This window comes from Dendrobates tinctorius, unplaced genomic scaffold (genome assembly GCF_039654945.1).
Source record: "Dendrobates tinctorius isolate UK_male_01 unplaced genomic scaffold, ASM3965494v1 ptg000353l, whole genome shotgun sequence".
Classification (NCBI taxonomy): Eukaryota; Metazoa; Chordata; class Amphibia; order Anura; family Dendrobatidae; genus Dendrobates; species Dendrobates tinctorius.
The window spans coordinates 402,318-422,930 of record NW_027362019.1 but is presented as its reverse complement, the minus strand read 5'-3'; the positions used below and the strand labels follow the sequence as shown (position 1 = coordinate 422,930).

The following is a 20,613-nucleotide window of genomic DNA, read 5'->3' as shown; positions in this document are numbered from 1 at the left end:
GATCTTTTGCTTGATGATACTCCAAAGGTTCTCTATAGGGTTGAGGTCAGGGGAAGATGGTGGCCACACCATGAGTTTATCTCCTTTTATGCCTATAGCAGTCAATGACTCAGAGGTATTCTTTGCAGCATGAGATGGGGCAGTGACATGCATGAAGATGAATTTGCTCCTGAAGGCACATTTCTGCTTTTTATACCATGGAAGACAGCTGTCAGTCAGAAACTCGATATACTTTGCAGAGGTCATTTTCACACCTTCAGGAACCTTAAAGAGCCCTACCAGCTGTTTCCCCATGATTCCGGCCCAAAACATGACTCCTCCACCTCCTTGCTGACGTCGCAGCCTTGTTGGGACATAGTGGCCATCCACCAACCATCCACTACTCCATCCATCTGGACCATCCAGGGTTGCTCGACACTCATCAGTAAACAAGACTGTATGAAAATTAGTCTTCATGTATGTCTGGGCCCACTGCAACCATTTCTGCTTGTGAACACTGTTTAGGGGTGGCTGAATAGTAGGTTTATGCACCACAGCAAGCCTTTGAAGGATCCTACACCTTGAGGTTCGAGGGACTCCAGAGGCACCAGCAGCTTTAAATATCTGTTTGCTGGTTTGTAATGGCTTTTTAGCAGCCACTCTCTTAATCTGATGAACTTGCCTGGCAGAAACCTTCCTCATTCTGCCTTTATCAGCACGAATATGTCTGTGCTCAGAATCAACCACAAATTTCTTAACAGTACGATGATCACATTTAAATTTTTGGGAAATATCTAATGTTTTCATCTCTTGATCAAGGCATTGCACTATTTAATGCTTTTCAGCAGCAGAGAGATCCTTTTTCTTTCCTAAATTCCATGAAACCTGTGCCCTGCTTAATAATGTGGAACATCATTCTTAAGTAGTTTTCCTTTAATTGGGCTCACCTGGTAAACTAATTATCACAGGCATTTGAGATTGATTTCAGTGATCCAAAGAGCCCTGATACACAATACCACCTATGAGTTTATTTGAAAAACAAAAAATTAAATCTTTATGACACTTAAAATCCAATTTGCATAATAATTTGGAACACAGTGTAGTAGGGCTCGTCCCTGTGTGGTGCTGCTCTGTGATCCGGTAGAGGAGTCCCTGCTTCCATACAAACTGTTCCCCTTCCAGTACTCCTCTCCCCTCCTGTGCCTTCCCACGATATCCCTCTAAATGAAAGATTCTCAAGTAACTCCCTCTTAAATTCATCTGGGATGGCCCAAGAAATCTGTCTGGCTATGGGAATACGTGTAGGGCTGGGATGTCTTACCTGGGCCTCCTGAGTGTGATTCCGCCTCCGCAGCTCAAGCTTGTCTCCGGGTGGTCACAGGATATGTCACAGCCAGAGGGGCCACCAAGAATGCAGACAACATAGGCCCCAAGTCATTTCCCAGCAAGACGTCTGCAGGCAAATCCTCCATCAAGCCGACCTCAACAAGGCCATCCCCGACTCCCCAGTTCAGGTGAATCCTGGCAGTGGGCAGTCGATGTATGGCTCCCCCTGCTACACGGACTGCCACTGTCTGGTCCGTCTTCTCTTGGTCCCGGACGAGATGAGGCTTCACAAGGGTCAAAGTTGCTCCTCCATCTCTTAGTCCCTGCATACGTTTTCCATTAACCCACACGACCTGTCGATGCTGTTGTCAATTATCTGCCTGGGCTGCCTGCACGGAGTCTACTTCATGCAGCACTTCCTCCATCTCTTCCACCCCTTGGTTAGTCGTAGCCCCCAATGCCGGGTCAGCTTCGCCTTGGTAGCAGTGTACAGCAGCCCGGCTGAAGGTAGCTGTTCCCGCCTTTGGCCACTGGGTATGCCGAGTCCGGTTGGGACATTGTCTTTGCAGGTGGCCCAGCTGACGGCAGGTGTGGCATCGTGCTCCAGGGGGACTGTGGTAGGCAGGGTTTCTAGCTGGTCCCCCTACAATCTTCGGTGGTTTGGGGCCCTCCAGGTCCATGGGCGGGCCCCTAGTGACCACCTTTGATCCGGAGAACTGCAGCCTCCTGGCATCATGATGTTCATCGGCCAGACGAGCGGCTTCCTCAAGAGTCGTTGGCCGCCAGTCCCGAAGCCATTCCTGTGTCTCGGGGGTTAGTCCATTAAAGAATCGTTCTAACAAGAAGAGCTGGATGACGTCCTCCTTAGTGGTTACTTGGCTCCCTTGTACCCACTGTAGCAGTGACCGCCGTAATTTACAGGCCCATTCAGCGTGGGTATCGGTTACGCGTTTTATAAGTCCGCAGAACTTTTGGCGGTAGGCCTCTGGTGTCAGCGCATACCGGGCCAAGATCACTTGTTTGATCCGCTCATAGTCCATACAGTCCTCATCAGGTACCTTGCGATAGGCGTCCACTGCCCGGCCTGTTAGCTTGCTGGACAGAATCTGAACCTGTTCCTCCGGCTCCACTTGATAAAGGGCACACTGCCGCTCAAAGTCCTGCAGAAAGCCATCAATGTCTTCCTCTGCCTCCCCCAACTGTCGGAAGGCATTGTACTGGATCTTTTTGTGGCTTACTGTTGAAGGTACCTGGTCGAAGGCCAGAGCTCCCCCTGCTCGCTGGCTCTCCTCTCTCCGCTCTGCCATCTCCATCTTGGCCAGCTCCACTTTGGTCCGCTCTGCCATTTCCATCTTGGCTAGCTCTATCCTGGTTCGCTCGGCCATCTTTTCATTCAGATCAGTACACACATCAGCCATCACCTCTCATATGATCTCTACTGCAGGGTTTAGGCCATAGAACGCCAGTCTGATCTTTACCTCCCTCTGGAATTCGGTCTCCTCCACATTCACATTGGGGGGCGCTGCACTGTCGTGTTCCATGATGGCTGCTATCAAATCCGCTTTTGTTTTGTTGCTGGCGATCAACCCTCGGGCTTCCACCAGATCTTTTAATGTAGTCCTCTTTAACTTCTGATAGTTATTTTCCATTCATTCCTTTCCTCCTGTAGAAGGGGTATCAAATCCCGCTGTCGGCCTCCAGTGTAACGGGGTCTACCAAGCTGGGGTACCTCTTTCAGTACCACCCTGTGTTTTCAGAGGTCCGCTCTGCGTTGGCTGGAGTCTGAATGAATGACGCTGGCTGGAATTCCTTGCTTACATGGGCGCATATAAAAGATCACCGCTTCTCCACGTATTTCCAGTCTGACAACACTTTACTCACAGGACACGGAATATATCACACAGATACAGAGGGCAGGCCAATAGAAAAGCGGTAGGCCAGACATGCATTACAAAAGCCGCAGGTGGCCGGAGCCTGCCGATGTTTACTGTGGGAATTACAAAGGTGGGGGGGCGGACAAAAGGAGAATATCGTGTCCCCTCTGCCCAGGGGCGCAGCCTGTGGGCTGATGCATTAGGGACATGCATCTCACATAGAACCTATTGTACATACATATAACTGCACAACATATTCTGGGTGCTAAGTGGTTCTGTAGCACGTAACAAGATCAATCTTGTGCAAGCCTAGATAGGTCCACCAATATCTTGATAGTATGAAGCCATTGGTTTGCTGGTTGTCCTCTTTGCCTTCTTCCTTCTTTTCTTCTGACCATGATGTCCTCCTCCAGTGATTGCTCTCTTGATGTGATGTGTCCAAAACAGGCAAGTCCAGTGACATGTCTGGTTTGATCTGTTCTTCTTGCCATCCATGGCATTGATAACATCCTTCTCCAGCACCACATTTTGAAGGCATCGATTGTTCTTCTGTCTTGTTTCTTTATACCCCAGGTTTCACATCCATATGTTACTACAGAAAAGACCAAACTATGTACGAGCCGTGTAAATTACATGACCCTAGCATATACCATCACCAGTGCAGAGAACGGAGTGCTGCGGTGATCACACAGCTCGTCAGACCTCCATTCTCCTGACTGAGTCGAGGGTGGGAGACGCAGTCACTGGCTGCGTTATGGCTACATAACAGAGCTCTGCCTTGGTGCACACATCGGGCGATACATGTCAAAGCAATGGCGTCTGCGAGAAATGGCTGGGGTCCTGCCTCACAAGTCACCTGAGGCTTATAGTCTCTGACAGATTTTCAATAGATGTACACTGTGTTCCAAATTATTAAGCAAATGATATTTTTCTCTGATTTTCCTAATTGGTCAGTACAAATGACAGTCAGTCTAATAAAGGTCATCACCTGTTAGAGTATACATCAAATTTTGTTGAAGAAACCTCCCAATAATAACAGTATAATCTCCAAAATGAATAAAAACTCAAATTGCCCTGTTCCAAATTATTAGGCACAGTAGAATTCCTAAACATTTGCTCTGTTGTAAAGAACTGAAAATGCTCATTTGTGGAATTTGCAGCATTAGGAGGTCACATTCACTGAACAAAAAAGCTATTTAACTCCAAAACATCCTAACAGGCCAAGTTACATGCTATCATAGGAACCCTTCTGTGACATCACCTTCACAATTCTTGCATCCATTGAACTTGTGAGTTTTTGGAGAGTTTCTGCTTGTATTTCTTTGCATGAAGTCAGAATAGCCTCCCAGAGCTGCTGTTTGGATGTGACCGGCCTCCCACCCTCATAGATCTTTTGTTTGATGATACTCCAAAGGTTCTCTACAGGGTTGAGGTCAGGGGAAGATGGTGGCCACACCATGAGTTTATCTCCTTTTATGCCCATAGCAGTCAATGACTCAGAGGTATTCGTTGCAGCATGAGATGGGGCAGTGACATGCATGAAGATGATTTTGCTCCTGAAGGCACGTTTCTGCTTTTTATACCATGGAAGACAGCTGTCAGTCAGAAACTCGATATACTTTGCAGAGGTCATTTTCACACCTTCAGGAACCTTAAAGAGCCCTACCAGCTGTTTCCCCATGATTCCGGCCCAAAACATGACTCCTCCACCTCCTTGCTGACGTCGCAGCCTTGTTGGGACATAGTGGCCATCCACCAACCATCCACCAACCATCCATCTGGACCATCCAGGGTTGCTCGACACTCATCAGTAAACAAGACTGTTTGAAAATTAGTCTTCATGTGTGTCTGGGCCCACTGCAACCATTTCTGCTTGTGAACACTGTTTAGGGGTGGCCGAATAGTAGGTTTATGCACCACAGCAAGGCTTTAAAGGATCCTACACCTTGAGGTTTGAGGGACTCCAGAGGCACCAGCAGCTTTAAATATCTATTTGCTGGTTTGTAATGGCTTTTTAGCAGCTGCTCTCTTAATCTGATGAACTTGCCTGGCAGAAACCTTCCTCATTCTGCCTTTATCAGCACGAAGACGTCTGTGCTCAGAATCAACCACAAATCTCTTAACAGTACGATGATCACGTTTAAATTTTGGGGAAATATCTAATGTTTTCATCTCTTGACCAAGGCATTGCACTATTTGATGCTTTTCAGCAGCAGAGAGATCCTTTTTCTTTCCTAAATTCTTTGAAACCTGTGCCCTGCTTAATAATGTGGAACATCATTCTTAAGTAGTTTTCCTTTAATTGGGCTCACCTGGTAAACTAATTATCACAGGTGTTTGAGATTGATTTCAGTGATCCAAAGAGCCCTGATACACAATACCATCTATGAGTTTATTTGAAAAACAAAAAATTACATCTTTATGACACTTAAATCCAATTTGCATAATAATTTGGAACACAGTGTATTTTCCTTAGAGCAGCCGAGTTTCAGAGTGAAATGTACTTGACTGCAATCGCACAGTTCAGGCAGCACAAGTCACAGGACAGGTTCCACCTAAAGGCATTGCATGACTCTGCAGTAGAGGCCATCACTTTATACACCTGGAGCACACCTTTAGGCTGGGGTCACACTAACCAACGCAAAATACGGTCAGCATTTTACATGCGTAATACGGATGAATGGCCCCTAAACAGGGCTCCGTATGTCATCCGTAAGCAAGGTGAGGTCGCGTATTTTCCGCATGTAAGCATCCGTATGTAATCAGTATGGTGAGATTCTCTTGCAGGCTTGCAAAATGGACATATAATGGAGCCCTATGACAGGGTTTCTAACAGAAACCAAAGAATAGCTATATATATATGTATTCTATGTGTATATATTTTTATTTTTTTTTCTTTCTTTCTTTCTTTCTTTCTCTCTTTATTAAACCTGTCAGTGTGAGTTTACTGTACAGCGCACTGAAATGCCGGCTTTGCTAAAAGACACCGGGTGCGTATTTCTCGCAGGTCACATGTGTGGTCCATGTGTAATCCGTATTTTTTGCGCACCCATAGACTTGCATTGGCGTACTACGGGCGTAGTACACTGACAGTCCCAGCATGCACGGAGCGTAGACTACGGATGAGAAATATACGCCTGGTGCGAGGGACCCCATAGAGAATCATTGGTCCGTGTGTAATGCGTGCTTTTAGCGCCTCTCACTCGGCCGTATTCCTCGCCAGTGTGACCCCGGCCTTACCTTTCTACACAAGTCTCCTGAAGAGTCCTCTCGTCAACATTCTACACCTGTGACCACAGAGAAGCCTTTGGAGAATGGAGGCGGAGACCAGTCATCACTCCGATGAAGCCTGGCCTTCTGAGAGCTGAGCGGAAGGAATGCAGAAACTACTGCACCGAGGATGCAAAAGTCTACACACCCAGGGAAAATGCTGAAACTATACGCATCATCACTGCACCGAGGAAGCAAAAGTCTACACACCCTGGGAAAATGCTGAACTTATATGTATCATCACTGCACAGAGGATGCAAAAGACTACACGCCCAGGGAAAATGCTGAAACTATAAACATCATCCCTGCACCGAGGACGCAAGAGTCTACACGCCCAGGGAAAATGCTGAAACTATATGCATCATCACTGCACCAAGGACAGACCACGGAGAGGAGGCAGTCACTGATGACAGGAGAGGAGGCAGTCACTGATGACAGGAGAGGAGGCAGTCACTGATGACAGATCACGGGGAGGATGTGGTCACTGACGACAGGATAGGAGGCAGTCACTGACGACAGGGTAGGAGGCAGTCACTGACGACAGGAGAGGAGGCAGTCACTGACGACAGGAGAGGAGGCAGTCACTGACGACAGGAGAGGAGGCAGTCACTGACGACAGGAGAGGAGGCAGTCACTGACGACAGGAGAGGAGGCAGTCACTGACGACAGGAGAGGAGGCAGTCACTGACGACAGGAGAGGAGGCAGTCACTGACGACAGGAGAGGAGGCAGTCACTGACGACAGGAGAGGAGGCAGTCACTGACGACAGGAGGAGGCAGTCACTGACGACAGGAGAGGAGGCAGTCACTGACGACAGGAGATGAGGCAGTCACTGACGACAGGAGATGAGGCAGTCACTGATGACAGATCACAGGGAGGATGTGGTCACTGATGACAGGAGAGAAGGCAGTCACTGATGACAGATCACGGGGAGGATGTGGTCCCTGATGACAGGAGATGAGGCAGTCACTGACAACAAATCACGGGGAGGATGTTGGCACTGTTGACAGGATAGGAGGCAGTCACTGACGACAGACCACGGGGAGGATGTGGTCACTGATGACAGGAAATGAGGCAGTCACTGACGACAGACCACGGGGAGGATGTGGGCACTGTTGACAGGATAGGAGGCAGTCACTGACGACAGACCACGGGGAGGATGTGGGCACTGATGACAGGATAGGAGGCAGTCACTGACAGGGTGGATAAAAATCAATGTTTTTAAAAAAAAAAAAAAAAAAAAAAATCGGATTTTTTTATTTAAAATCGGATTTTTTTCAATAAACTGCTTTTTGAGGAAAATATTTTACCATCCAAAGGTTCTTCCATCATGAGATAAAGCTGAGTTGTTTAACTCAGTAGAATAAAGGCTGTATATGTGTAACATTCACAATGCCATGCTCTTAGAATCATAGAATCGTAGAGTTGGAAGGGACCTCCTGGGCCATCTGGTCCAACCCCCTGCTCAAAGCAGGATTCGCTAAATCATCCCAGTCAGATGTCTGTCCAGCCTCTGTTTGAAGACTTCCATTGAAGGAGAACTCACCACTTCTCGTGGCAGCCTGTTCCACTCATTGATCACTCTAACTGTCAAAAAGTTTTTTCTAATATCTAATCTGTGTCTCTTCCCATTCAGTTTCATCCCATTGCTTCTAGTCTTTCCTTGTGCAAATGAGAATAAAGTTGATCCTTCTACAATGTGACAGCCCTTTAGATATTTGTAGACAGCTATTAAGTCTCCTCTCAGTCTTCTCTTTTGCAAACTAAACATTCCCAAATCCTGCAACCTTTCCTCATAAGACAGGGTTTGCAGACCGGTCACCATTCTGGTCGCTCTTTTCTGAACTTGCTTCAGTTTGTTGATGTCTTTTTTAAAATGTGGTGCCCAAAACTGGACACAATATTCCAGATGAGGTCTGACCAAAGAGGAGTAGAGGGAAATAATGACTTCACGTGATCTAGACTGTATGCTTCTGTTAATACATCCTAGAATTGCATTTGCCTTTTTTGCTGCTGCATCACACTGTTGACTCATATTTAGTCTGTGATCTATTAGTATACCCAAGTCTTTTTCACATGTGCTGTCACTTAGCCCTATTCCTCCCATTCTATATATGCTTTTTTCATTTTTATTGCCCAGATGTAGTACTTTGCATTTCTCCCTGTTAAAAACCATTCTGTTAGTTGCTGCCCACTTCTCCAGTTTATTTAAATCTTTTTGAATCCTCTCTCTCTCTTCTCTAGTATTAGCTATCCCTCCTAGCTTTGTGTCATCAGCAAATTTAATCAGTTTACCCTCAATTCCTTCATCTAAATCGTTGATAAAGATGTTGAACAATACAGGGCCCAGGACAGAGCCCTGTGGTACCCCACTTGAGACATTCTTCCAACTGGATGTGCAGCCATTTACGACCACTCTTTGGGTCCGATCACTAAGCCAGTTATGAATCCACCTAACAGTTGCCTTGTCCATTCCATACTTAGTCATTTTTTCAATAAGGATTGTATGAGAGACTTTGTCAAATGCTTTGCTGAAGTCAAGATATACTATATCTACAGCATTTCCTTGATCCACCCAATCAGTGATACCGTCATAGAAGGAAATTAAGTTAGTCTGACATGACTTATTAGTTAGAAACCCATGCTGACTCTGTTTAATCACTTCATTCTTATCCAGGTATTGACATACATGTTGTTTAATAATTTGTTCAAAGATCTTTCCTGGTATAGAAGTCAGACTCACCGGCCTATAGTTGCCTGGGTCCACCTTCTTCCCCTTTTTGAAGATAGGAACAACATTTGCTCTTCTCCAGTCTTCTGGCACTTCTCCTGTTCTCCAAGAATTTTCAAAGATTATGGAGAGGGGTTCAAAAATTTCTTCTGCTATCTCCTTCAGTACTCTGGGGTGTAATTCATCTGGACCTGGAGACTTGAATTCATTTAGGTTAGCTAAGTGTTTCCTCACTATCTTTCTGTTTATAGATATCCTGGATTCTTCTATTCCCTTAATAGGACAGTGAATAACAGTTGATGTTGCATTTCCTTTCTGAGAGAAAACAGATGCAAAATAGGAATTTAAAAGTTCAGCCTTCTCAACATCCTGTCTTACCATTTCATCATTTTCTTCCAGAGGTTTCTGTAGGATTAGTGGGCAGTTTCTCTCCTATATTATCACAGACGCTCGCTTTACTTACGCAGTTCTCAAAACTGAATTTGACTCCGTAGAGGTCCCAGCCTCTTCTTCACGGCAAAAATGTTACAACATGAACAGAGTTGAGAAAAAGACCTTAATCCTATTGTTCTACAAACCTATGAATACAGAATCAACCCCTTCAGTGCCAAGTCCAAGAAGTTAGACAATATGTTTCTGATTGTTTGGAGTGGAATAGATCTGCACAACACAAGAAGAATGTGAATCTAAGTGTGAGGAGGAAGAAGGGCAAGCAGACAAGAAAATGAAAGTGAAACTTTGAGCACAATACTGCAGCATAGCCACAGACAGACAAGTCTGGATCTGTTTGTGTGTACGATCTGAGGTTTATTACATTCTTTCCTTATAATGGCAGCAGGCCGTAAAAGAGACCCAGTTTGGGAATATTTTAATGAAGCTCTTTCGCCTATCGGTAAGGCAGGCATGCGTGCAAAATGCAAACGATGCAACAAAGAGATGCAAGGCCTGGTGGCGCGAATGAGGCAACATCATGAGAAGTGCGGTGATGAAGATGACCAAAGAAACACTTCTGAACAGGCAGGATCTTCAGGTTGGTAAACATTTTTATTGAATCCTATTTCTAAAGACTGAACTGTCATGTGTGAGAAAAATTATATTTCTTATTATTACTGCATGTTACTGTCATTTGGTACAGTTATGAAGAAAAACAAATATTCCTTTTGGGGCAGGGGCAGTGATGTGTTGTGTACAATAAGCAGAAATTGTATAAACAATAAAATAACAGCATTGACTTTTTTTGTTTAGGGGAATTCATGGATTCTGGAAACTATCCACCTCCAAGATCACCATCATCCTGTTCTACAGTTTCAGAGTTAGCCATCCAGGATAGTGCTTCATTAGCAGCAGCAGCATCATCATCAGACACCCACAGCCACATATCACCATCACCCAAAAGGAAGAAAAAACCTTTACCTCCTGGAACCACCATAGATAGGTTTGTGATAAGAACTAGCAGATTAGAAAAAGAGTTGATTGATGAAAAAATTGCCCAGTTTATTTATGCAACGAACTCTTCTTTCCGTCTGACTGAGAACCCACATTTCATTAATATGGTTCAGTCACTGAGACCAGGATACAGTCCACCCAGCAGAGCTGATGTTACAGGGAAACTGCTGGATCAAGTGTATGACAGAGAAATGGAGCAATGTGCAACAGCTCTGGAGGGTAAAATTGTTAACCTAAGTATTGATGGGTGGAGTAATGTCCACAATGATCCTATTGTATGTGCTTGTATAACAACAGAAGAAGGTAAAGTCTTCCTTGCACAAACAACTGATACGTCAGGAAATGCACACACAGCAGAATACTTACAAGAAGTGGCAGTAAAAGCTATAACGACATGTGAACAAAAATTCAAATGTCTAGTACGCAGTTTGGTCACTGACAATGCTGCAAACGTATCCAAGATGAGAAGAGATTTAGAAGAGCAGGGAGGGAATACAAAGCTGCTAATAACATATGGTTGCAGTGCTCATTTGCTGCACCTTAGCCAAAGACTAAGATAATCATTTTGCTGCAGCAGCTCTGAAGAGGATGGGTGGAACCAAGCTAACGCTCCCACAAGATGTTAGATGGAACTCTGCGGTGGACTGTTTTGAGCAGTATATCAAAAACTGGCCTATTCTGATGACACTTTGTGAAGAAAATCGAGATAAAATAGATGGCACTGTCACGGCCAAAATCCTCAACATTGGGCTTAAGAGAAATGTTGAACATATGCTGAGCTTCGTGAAACCCATCTCTCAAGCTTTAAACAAAATACAGAAAAATAGCTGTTTTATTGCGGATGCTGTTGAAATTTGGAAGGAACTGAGTGAACACTTAAAAACAGAACTACACATGGACAGAATTAAATTACAAGCAGTAAACAAACGAATGGGACAAGCACTGACTCCAGCTCATTTTTTGGCAAATATTGTCAATATCCAATATCAGGGTCAAAACCTAAGTGCTGAGGAAGAGGAGTTAGCTATGACATGGGTATCCAGCAATCATCCATCTTTAATGCCAACTATAATAAACTTCAGAGCTAAGGGGGAACCATTCAAGAAATATATGTTTGCTGAAGATATTTTAAGGAAGGTCACACCAGTAAACTGGTGGAAGTCACTTAAGCGCTTGGATTTAGAGACTGTTCAAGTAATGATTTCACTTTTAACAGCAGTAGCTTCTTCTGCAGGCGTTGAAAGAATATTCTCTTCCTTTGGACTCATTCATTCTAAATTGAGAAATCGGTTGGGACCCAATAAAGCAGGAAAGCTTGTTTTTCTTTTCCAGATTATGAATAGGAACAAAGAAGATGATGATGAAGATGACGACAAGTGAGCTACAGAGGACAGCAGGGACAGTAGTATTTAAGTTTTTCATGTGTCGGCTGGGCTGACAGTCTAAGTTTCTTAAAATATATATATATTTTGTTTAGCCAAATTAGTTAACAAACATGGATGTTTGTTTAAGCAAATAACTTATGCTGTAATGTTGTTATTGTTTCAGTTGAATAAATCGATTTAAATTGTTATTAAGGTCAGGATTATTTTTCTCCTTCCTAAGTACAACAGAACAGTGGTGTCCAAATATGAATGATTAACCCATTAAACTGGGGAGAAAAAAGTAATATAAAAAGTGATTCTAAAAATCTTCATCTACTTGCATGTTAAAGTAGCAAGAACTAGTTTAGGTAGAAACTTTGCTTTAAATCACTGATTTAAATCAAGCCTTACTGACTAGTGATTTAAATTGTGATTTAAATCAGTTAGATTTAAATCAAATCCACCCTGGTCAATGACGACAGACCACGGGGAGGATGAGGGCACTGATGACAGGATAGGAGGCAGTCAATGACGACAGACCACGGGGAGGATGAGGGCACTGATGACAGGATAGCAGGCAGTCACAGGGAGGACTCAGTGAGGGATGACACAGAGGACAGTCACTGATGACAGCGAGTTAATATGCGGTCAAATGTATATTAATCTTACAGTGTAGGACAGGAATGGACATTTGGAGGAATGGGTCACACACATCACTTACCGTAGATCTGGCGCAGAGGTACGGAGTTCAGCAGATCTATAAATGGGGCTTTCTTCTCCACATATGTCTTGCGGAACCACCACATGAGATACCTGTGAGGTGAAAGCACAGACCACCTTAGAGGACTGAATAAACCACAGTGTGCTCAGTAAGTTATCCACCACTCAATGAAGCCAAATATTCTGTGCTAGCAGCAATAACACATCAGCAGAGAAAGTGTCAGAATATCTGCGATAATATAAAAATAATAATAATAGCAGCAAACTGGTGGCAGATGAAGCGGCAATGCGAGATGCATGTCAGGAGAGGGCGCTACTTACGCTCTTTATTGCCCAGTGGCTGCCACATTGGCATGTGACAATGTATTAAGGACACTGCGAGCTGGTTGCTGCCTCGTGTGTGCACGCTCTCTCTGCGTCCTGCACTCCCCGATCTCTTCACTATCTGAATTATTCTTCCCATCACCTTTGTGCAATCAATAATAATCTGTAACAAAACCATCACGGTCTACCGCAAGGAGTCTCAGGTGAGCACCTGCCTAGTACACATCACAGGTCACACGCTGAATAGTCAGCGCCTGCCTAGTACACATCACAGGTCACACGCTGAATAGTCAGCGCCTGCCTAGTACACATCACCGGTCACACGCTGAATAGTCAGCGCCTGCCTAGTACACATCACCGGTCACACGCTGAATAGTCAGCGCCTGCCTAGTACACATCACAGGTCACACGCTGAATAGTCAGCACCTGCCTAGTACACATCACAGGTCACACGTTGAATAGTCAGCACCTGCCTAGTACACATCACAGGTCACACGCTGAATAGTCAGCGCCTGCCTAGTACACATCACCGGTCACACGCTGAATAGTCAGCGCCTGCCTAGTACACATCACAGGTCACACGCTGAATAGTCAGCACCTGCCTAGTACACATCACAGGTCACACGTTGAATAGTCAGCGCCTGCCTAGTACACATCACCGGTCACACGCTGAATAGTCAGCGCCTGCCTAGTACACATCACCGGTCACACGCTGAATAGTCAGCGCCTGCCTAGTACACATCACAGGTCACACGCTGAATAGTCAGCGCCTGCCTAGTACACATCACAGGTCACACGCTGAATAGTCAGCACCTGCCTAGTACACATCACAGGTCACACGTTGAATAGTCAGCACCTGCCTAGTACACATCACAGGTCACACGCTGAATAGTCAGCGCCTGCCTAGTACACATCACAGGTCACCTAGTACACATCACAGGTCACACGCTGCATAGTCAGCGCCTGCCTAGTACACATCACAGGTCACACGCTGAATAGTCAGCACCTGCCTAGTACACATCACAGGTCACACGTTGAATAGTCAGCACCTGCCTAGTACACATCACCGGTCACACGCTGAATAGTCAGCGCCTGCCTAGTACACATCACAGGTCACACGCTGAATAGTCAGCACCTGCCTAGTACACATCACAGGTCACACATTGAATAGTCAGCACCTGCCTAGTACACATCACTGGTCACACGCTGAATAGTCAGCGCCTGCCTAGTACACATCACAGGTCACACGCTGAATAGTCAGCGCCTGCCTAGTACACATCACCGGTCACACGCTGAATAGTCAGCGCCTGCCTAGTACACATCACCGGTCACACGCTGAATAGTCAGCACCTGCCTAGTACACATCACCGGTCACACGCTGAATAGTCAGCACCTGCCTAGTACACATCACAAGTCACATTGTAAAGAATAGGAGAAGCTTTATACTTTTTCTTTATCCAGCCGTGAAAAACATTGATGACTGATGGGGAAAATGGAGACAACGATGGAACACCAATCTAAAACACGCATAAAACTGTGTTGAAGAAGAATAGGAGTGGTGGTCTGGGGCTTCCCTACTGAGAGGAACAGAAGCCGCTATCTGCCGACCGGACATTACTTCATTAGAAGCGTGCTGTCTTCCAGGTGCCCAAATAATAGATGTGTCTGATAGGGTATCAAGACTCTTCAATGTTAAAGACGACCACCAATGTCTACTTTTACACATAGGAACTGTGACATCGGTGGCAGAGCCCGCCGATGTCTCTTCTGCGGCGGTAACCGCCGCTGCCGCTCCCCACCGCCGCCCCCCGGCGGTGCGCTCTCTTACCCGGTCTTCCGCGCTGCTGTATCCCCGCGCTCTGTCCCTAGGTCGCGGGCGCGCGCCCGTCCGCTTCCTTCATCCAGCGGTGGGCGTCGCTGAAGGCGGGGCCCACCGCCCACTTCCTGGCCAGTAGGTATTTCAGGCATCCTCCCTATGGGGAAGACGCCTGATGATTGTGTGGCAATCCTGCACTCTCTGGCCGCTGTAGTTTTGCTATAGTACCCCTGCCTGCATTGTGTCTTGCTCAGTCCCCTCTCTGCTTGCCCTGTGTCTCGCCTAGTTCCCTGCTGCCTGCCTCAGCCTTGTCCCTTCCGTTCTCTCTCCCAGTGCCTCTGCTGCCTGTCTTCTGGGCTCCCTGTCCTAGGCCCGTCCGTCCCTACTCTCCCTCCCGTGGCTCGTGCCTCCGTACTCCTTTGCCACTGGTAGCAACGTCTTGCTACTAACTGCTGCCTGGTTTCCTCCGTTACCCCGCCCCGGTTCCCTGTTCGGCCTTGTCCTTCGAGCCGTCCCTCTTGGTACCGGCTGTCGCGGTTCTGCCCCTAACGATCCCTGTATAGGGGTCGGTCTTCACCTGGCGTGCTCGGCCCAGGGGCTCCAGACCCGCGACCCAGAGGGTCCACTCTCTGACGTACTCGGTTCCTGAACGTCACAGTATCATCAGGCCATGGATCCCGCCGGTGCCGCAGCCGCTACACAGAAGAAACTACTTTTTCTACGGGAAAACCAGACCCGGAAGATGTCCTTCATGAAATCCATGAACACCCGGCTGTCTGCCCTGCAAACCTCTGACCCAGGGCATGCTCCCCTCTTAGCTAGTCTCCAGCAGGAGCTCGCGATGCTCAGTCACACATCTTGGGTTACATGGCGTCCGTCGACGATCGACTGCTTGTCTTGCAGTCCTCGGCGGCCGCTTCAACCTCATCCCGGGACGCAGCCTCATCCCCGCCCCCTCGTCTGGGAAAGCCTCCCAGGTATGGCGGAGATCCTAGGTTGTGTCAGGGCTTCTTAAACCAGTGCAGTTTGCACTTTGAGCTTTTGCCCCAGCAATATCCCACAGATCGCGCCAAGGTGGCGTTCATTGTATCCCACCTTGAGGGAGAGGCCCTAGCCTGGGTGAATCCTTTATGGGAGAGGGACGACCCCATAGTCTCTAGTATCAGGAACTTTCTGGAAATGTTCCGCAAAGTATTTGACGAACTCTGACGCATAGCATCCTCCACGGAGGCCCTCCTTAACCTCCACCAGGGTTCCCTGACTGTGGGACAGTACGCCATCCGCTTTCGGACATTATCGTCAGAGCTGGGGTGGAATAATGAGGCACTTGTGGGTGCCTTTTGGAGGGGCCTCTCAGGTAAAATCAAGGACGAGCTTGCCGGGCGGGATACCCCTACCACCCTGGAGGATCTCATATCCCTGGCCACTCGTATCGATCTGCGGTTTTTGGAACGCGCTCGAGAATCGGCTAGGGAGAAAAGGCCCTTTAGGCTCTATCAGGCTCCTATTCCACGCTCCTCTGCGCCCTTCACTAACGCCGCCCCCGAACCCATGCAGGTTGATCGTATCAGGCTGTCCGAACAGCGACGAAGGGAGAGGATGACGAACGGTCTCTGTCTGTATTGCGGAGGGGCCAATCATTTTGTGCGCACTTGTCCTGAGAAACTGGGAAATGCCTCCACCTAGGTCAGGAAAGAGAGGTCTACCTAGGTGATCAGAATTCCTCTCTGCCCCTTACCCTTTCAGCTTTAATCATTGCAGGTCGGGAGCGTAGATCTGTGGAGGCGTATGTGGACTCGGGTGCGGCTGGTAATTTCATCCGGCAAGAAGAGGTTGACAAGCTCCAGATTCCGGTCGTTATCCTGAAAGACCCACGTGCTATCGCCTCCGTTGACGGCAAACCTCTCCCCGACCCCGTCACCAGGGTTACAGCCGAAGTAGACCTGCAAATTGGAGCACTTCATCTCGAGAGGATCGCCTTTTACGTCCTGCCGCAATTATCCCATGCCATTCTCCTTGGATTACCCTGGCTCAGGCTGCACGAGCCGGTTGTTGACTGGCGCTCTGGAGAGATTCTGCGGTGGGGTCACTCCTGCCATGGACGTTGCCTGCGGCCCATCATCTTTCCTCGTCCGCTGCCCAAGCCTGTCGAGCTCCGGGCCTTCCCGCACCGTATCACGCATGTCGAGCTCCCGGGCCTTCCCGCACCGTATCACGCATATGCCGATGTCTTTAGCAAAAAAGAAGCGGATTCACTGCCTCCGCACCAGGCCTATGACTGCCCTATCGACCTGACTCCCGGGGCTACTCCTCCCAGAGGGAGAATGTATCCTCTATCCCCAGCAGAAACCACGGCTATGACGAAGTACATTCAAGAAAACCTGGCCAAGGGGTTCATTCGGAAGTCCTCGTCCCCTGCAGGCGCAGGCTTTTTCTTTGTTCGGAAGAAAGACGGATCACTCCGACCATGTATTGATTACCGGGGCCTGAACAGCATCACCGTTAAAAATCGATACCCGCTTCCACTCATCCCTGAACTCTTCGACCGGCTGAGGGGGGCCCAGGTCTTCACGAAGTTGGATTTGCGGGGAGCTTATAATCTAATCCGGATCCGTGCAGGGGAAGAGTGGAAGACGGCCTTCAATACCCGGGATGGGCATTATGAATATTTAGTCATGCCGTTTGGCCTCTGCAATGCTCCGGCCGTGTTTCAGGAATTCGTTAACGAGGTGTTTCGGGATCTACTGTATTCCTGCGTGGTGGTGTACTTAGATGATATTCTCATCTTTTCGCCTGACCTGTCCTCCCATCGGAGAAGCGTTCGCATGGTCCTGCATCGCCTTCGGGAGAATCATCTCTACGCCAAGATTGAGAAATGCCTCTTTGAGCAAACCTCGTTGCCCTTCTTGGGTTATATAATCACGGATTGCGGTCTGAAGATGGATCCAGAGAAACTCTCTGCGGTGCTCAAGTGGCCTCGTCCTGTTGGTATAAAAGCCATCCAGCGTTTCCTCGGATTCGCTAATTATTACCGACAGTTTGTGCCTCATTTTTCCACAGTGACCAAGCCCATTACGGTCTTAACCCGTAAAGGAACCAAGTCAAACAGCTGGTCTTGCGAGGCTGAAGAGGCCTTCCTTGCCTTGAAACGCTCTTTTTCATCAGCACCGATCTTACATCGCCCGGTGGTCAGTAGGCCTTTCGTCCTAGAAGTGGATGCCTCCTCCATGGGAGCCGGGGAGGTCCTTTCCCAGCGGACTCCCTCTGGATGGCTGGCCCCCTGTGGGTTCTTTTCCAAGTCCTTTTCACCGGCAGAGTGCAATTACTCCATTGGAGATCGGGAATTGCTGGCCATTAAAATGGCTCTGGAGGAATGGCGGTACCTGCTTGAAGGGGCGGTGCACACCTTTACTATCTTCACGGACCACAAGAATTTGGCCTATTTGCAGTCCGCTCAGAGACTCAATTCCAGACAAGCCAGATGGGCTCTGTATTTTTCTCGTTATGATTTCAAGCTGCAATTCCGTCCTGGCAATAAGAACATCAATGCGGATGCTCTCTCCAGGTCCTTGCAGTCGCCTGAAGGGGATGAGGGTCCTTCTTATATTATTGAGCCTGCCAAAGTCATCACCGTGGCTCCTGTGAATTTCTCTTCCCCTCCACCAGGCAAACCCTTCGTTCCCCTGAATAAACGCCCGGAGGTACTGTGCTGGGGGCACTCCTCTAAGGTTGCCGGGCACGTTGGTATCAAGAAGACCCTCCTGCTTCTCTCCCGTTACTACTGGTGGCCCTCCCTTCGCCAGGACGTGATGGACTATGTAGCCTCTTGCACGACCTGTGCTCAAAACAAGGTACCGAGAGCCCGGGCTTCAGGTCTTCGTCACCCGTTACCGGTTCCGGAGGCTCCATGGCGGCAAATCGCAAAGGATTTCGTAACGGACTTGCCCCGCTCTGCTGGATGCACTACCATCTTAGTCGTAGCAGATCGCTTCTCCAAGATGGCCCATTTTATACCCTTGCCCGGACTACCCTCAGCTCCAAGGTTGGCCGAGATCTTCATCCACCAGATCTTCAGGCTACATAGCCTTCCTCAGCGTATTGTGTCTGACCGTGGGGTCCAATTTACCTCTCGATTCTGGAGGGCTCTCTGTCGGCTTATGGGCACATCCCTCGACTTCTCCTCCGTGTATCATCCACAGACCAACGGGCAAGTGGAACAGATTAATCAGGTTCTAACAACCTACGCCACTTTTCCAACACCCATCAAGACAATTGGGTCTCTCTCCTACCTTGGGCAGAGTTTGCCCATAATAATCATCCCAGCGAATCCACCACCGCCGTTCTTTGTGGTCTCTGGTCAGAACCCGGGGGTTCCGCTACCCTTTTGTTCATCATCAGGAGTTCCCGCAGCAGATACTCTTGCCATGGATTTTTCGCAAATCTGGAAAGACACCGAGAAGCCCTTGTGAAGGTCAGCACCCAAATTAAGAAGCATGCGGACAAAAGACGAAGAGATCTTCCTCCGTATCGTCCGGGCGACAAAGTTTGGCTATCGACCAAGCATATCCGTCTAAAGGTTCCTGCCTACAAGTTAAGCCCCCGATACATCGGGCCTTTCGAAGTACTTGGACGCATTAATGAGGTGGCGTACAAACTGAGGTTGCCGGCTTCACGTCGAGTCCCTAACGCCTTTCATGTCTTGCTCCTGAAACCTGTGATTCTAAATCGGTTTCAACCTACCGCCACTGCTTCTCCTTCACCAATTGGGGCTGAAGATGTCTTTGAAGTAAAAGACATTTTGGCTCTGAAAAGAGTTAAGGGGAAGACGCTTTATCATTGAGTGGAAGGGTTTTGGCCCTGAGGAAAGGTCCTGGGAACCTCGAGAGAATGTTAATGCCCCTCTTATACTGAAAAAGTTTTTGGCCACTCTCAGAAGGGGGGGACGTAAGGAGGGGGGTACTGTGACATCGGTGGCCGAGCCCGCCAATGTCTCTTCTGCGGTGGTAACCGCCGCTGCCGCTCCCCACCGCCGCCCCCCCGGCGGTGCGCTCTCTTACCCAGTCTTCCGCGCTGCTGCATTCCCGACCTGGAAATTACGGTATAGGCAGAGACTTTGAAGACCTAGGCCGGAAAGTGAAGGAACTGGGAGTGCAGGTCGTCTTCTCATCCTTCCTCCCAGTGAATGGACATGGACCAAGGAGATTGAATAGGCGAACAACTCGCCATGTCGATGGTGCCGTCAGCTACATTTTGGGTTTTTGACCATGGAGTGAATCACCTGCATGAGGACTCCTTCCTAGAGATGGGTTGCATCTTACGAAAACACATTTGTGTACCAGATATGGTTGAACTCTTTTTACATCAGATATCTCTGTTCTCACAAAAGTACGACATAGTGATTATGGGAGATTTTAACTATCCAGATATATGCTGGGAATCTCTCAAGCAAAAGTACTGGGTCCAGAAAATTCCTAACTTCTCTTGCTGAAAACTTTTTTTCAGAAGGTAGGAGAACAAGAAGCTCTGCCATCTTGGACCTAGAGTATATGAATGATAACACAAAACCTTTGTCTCTACTCATGGTCAGTGTTTGGGTGAAGTCATTTATTGTCATTGTTTTCTCTTTTTAAATCATAATGACAACCCAAACATCCAAAGGACCCTGATTAAAAGTTCATATAGCCCATTCTTAGCCCCTTAACCCCCAGAAGTTTTTTCGGTTTTGTGTTTTAGTTTTTCGCTCCCCTTCTTTCCAGAGCCATA

The 20,613-nt window shown here is 47.6% G+C and overlaps 1 protein-coding gene across 4 annotated transcripts in view; it reads right to left on the bottom strand.

Moving 5' to 3' along the window:
• GBA2 (glucosylceramidase beta 2) overlaps positions 1-20,613 on the bottom strand; it is a 233,437-nt gene that overhangs the window by 97,675 nt on the left and 115,149 nt on the right. For all 4 annotated transcript variants that reach the window (XM_073562476.1, XM_073562480.1, XM_073562478.1 and 1 more), the window contains one exon: positions 12,712-12,803. In XM_073562476.1, coding sequence (XP_073418577.1) covers positions 12,712-12,803 — 92 coding nt within the window. The remainder of the gene's footprint in view (positions 1-12,711; positions 12,804-20,613) is intronic.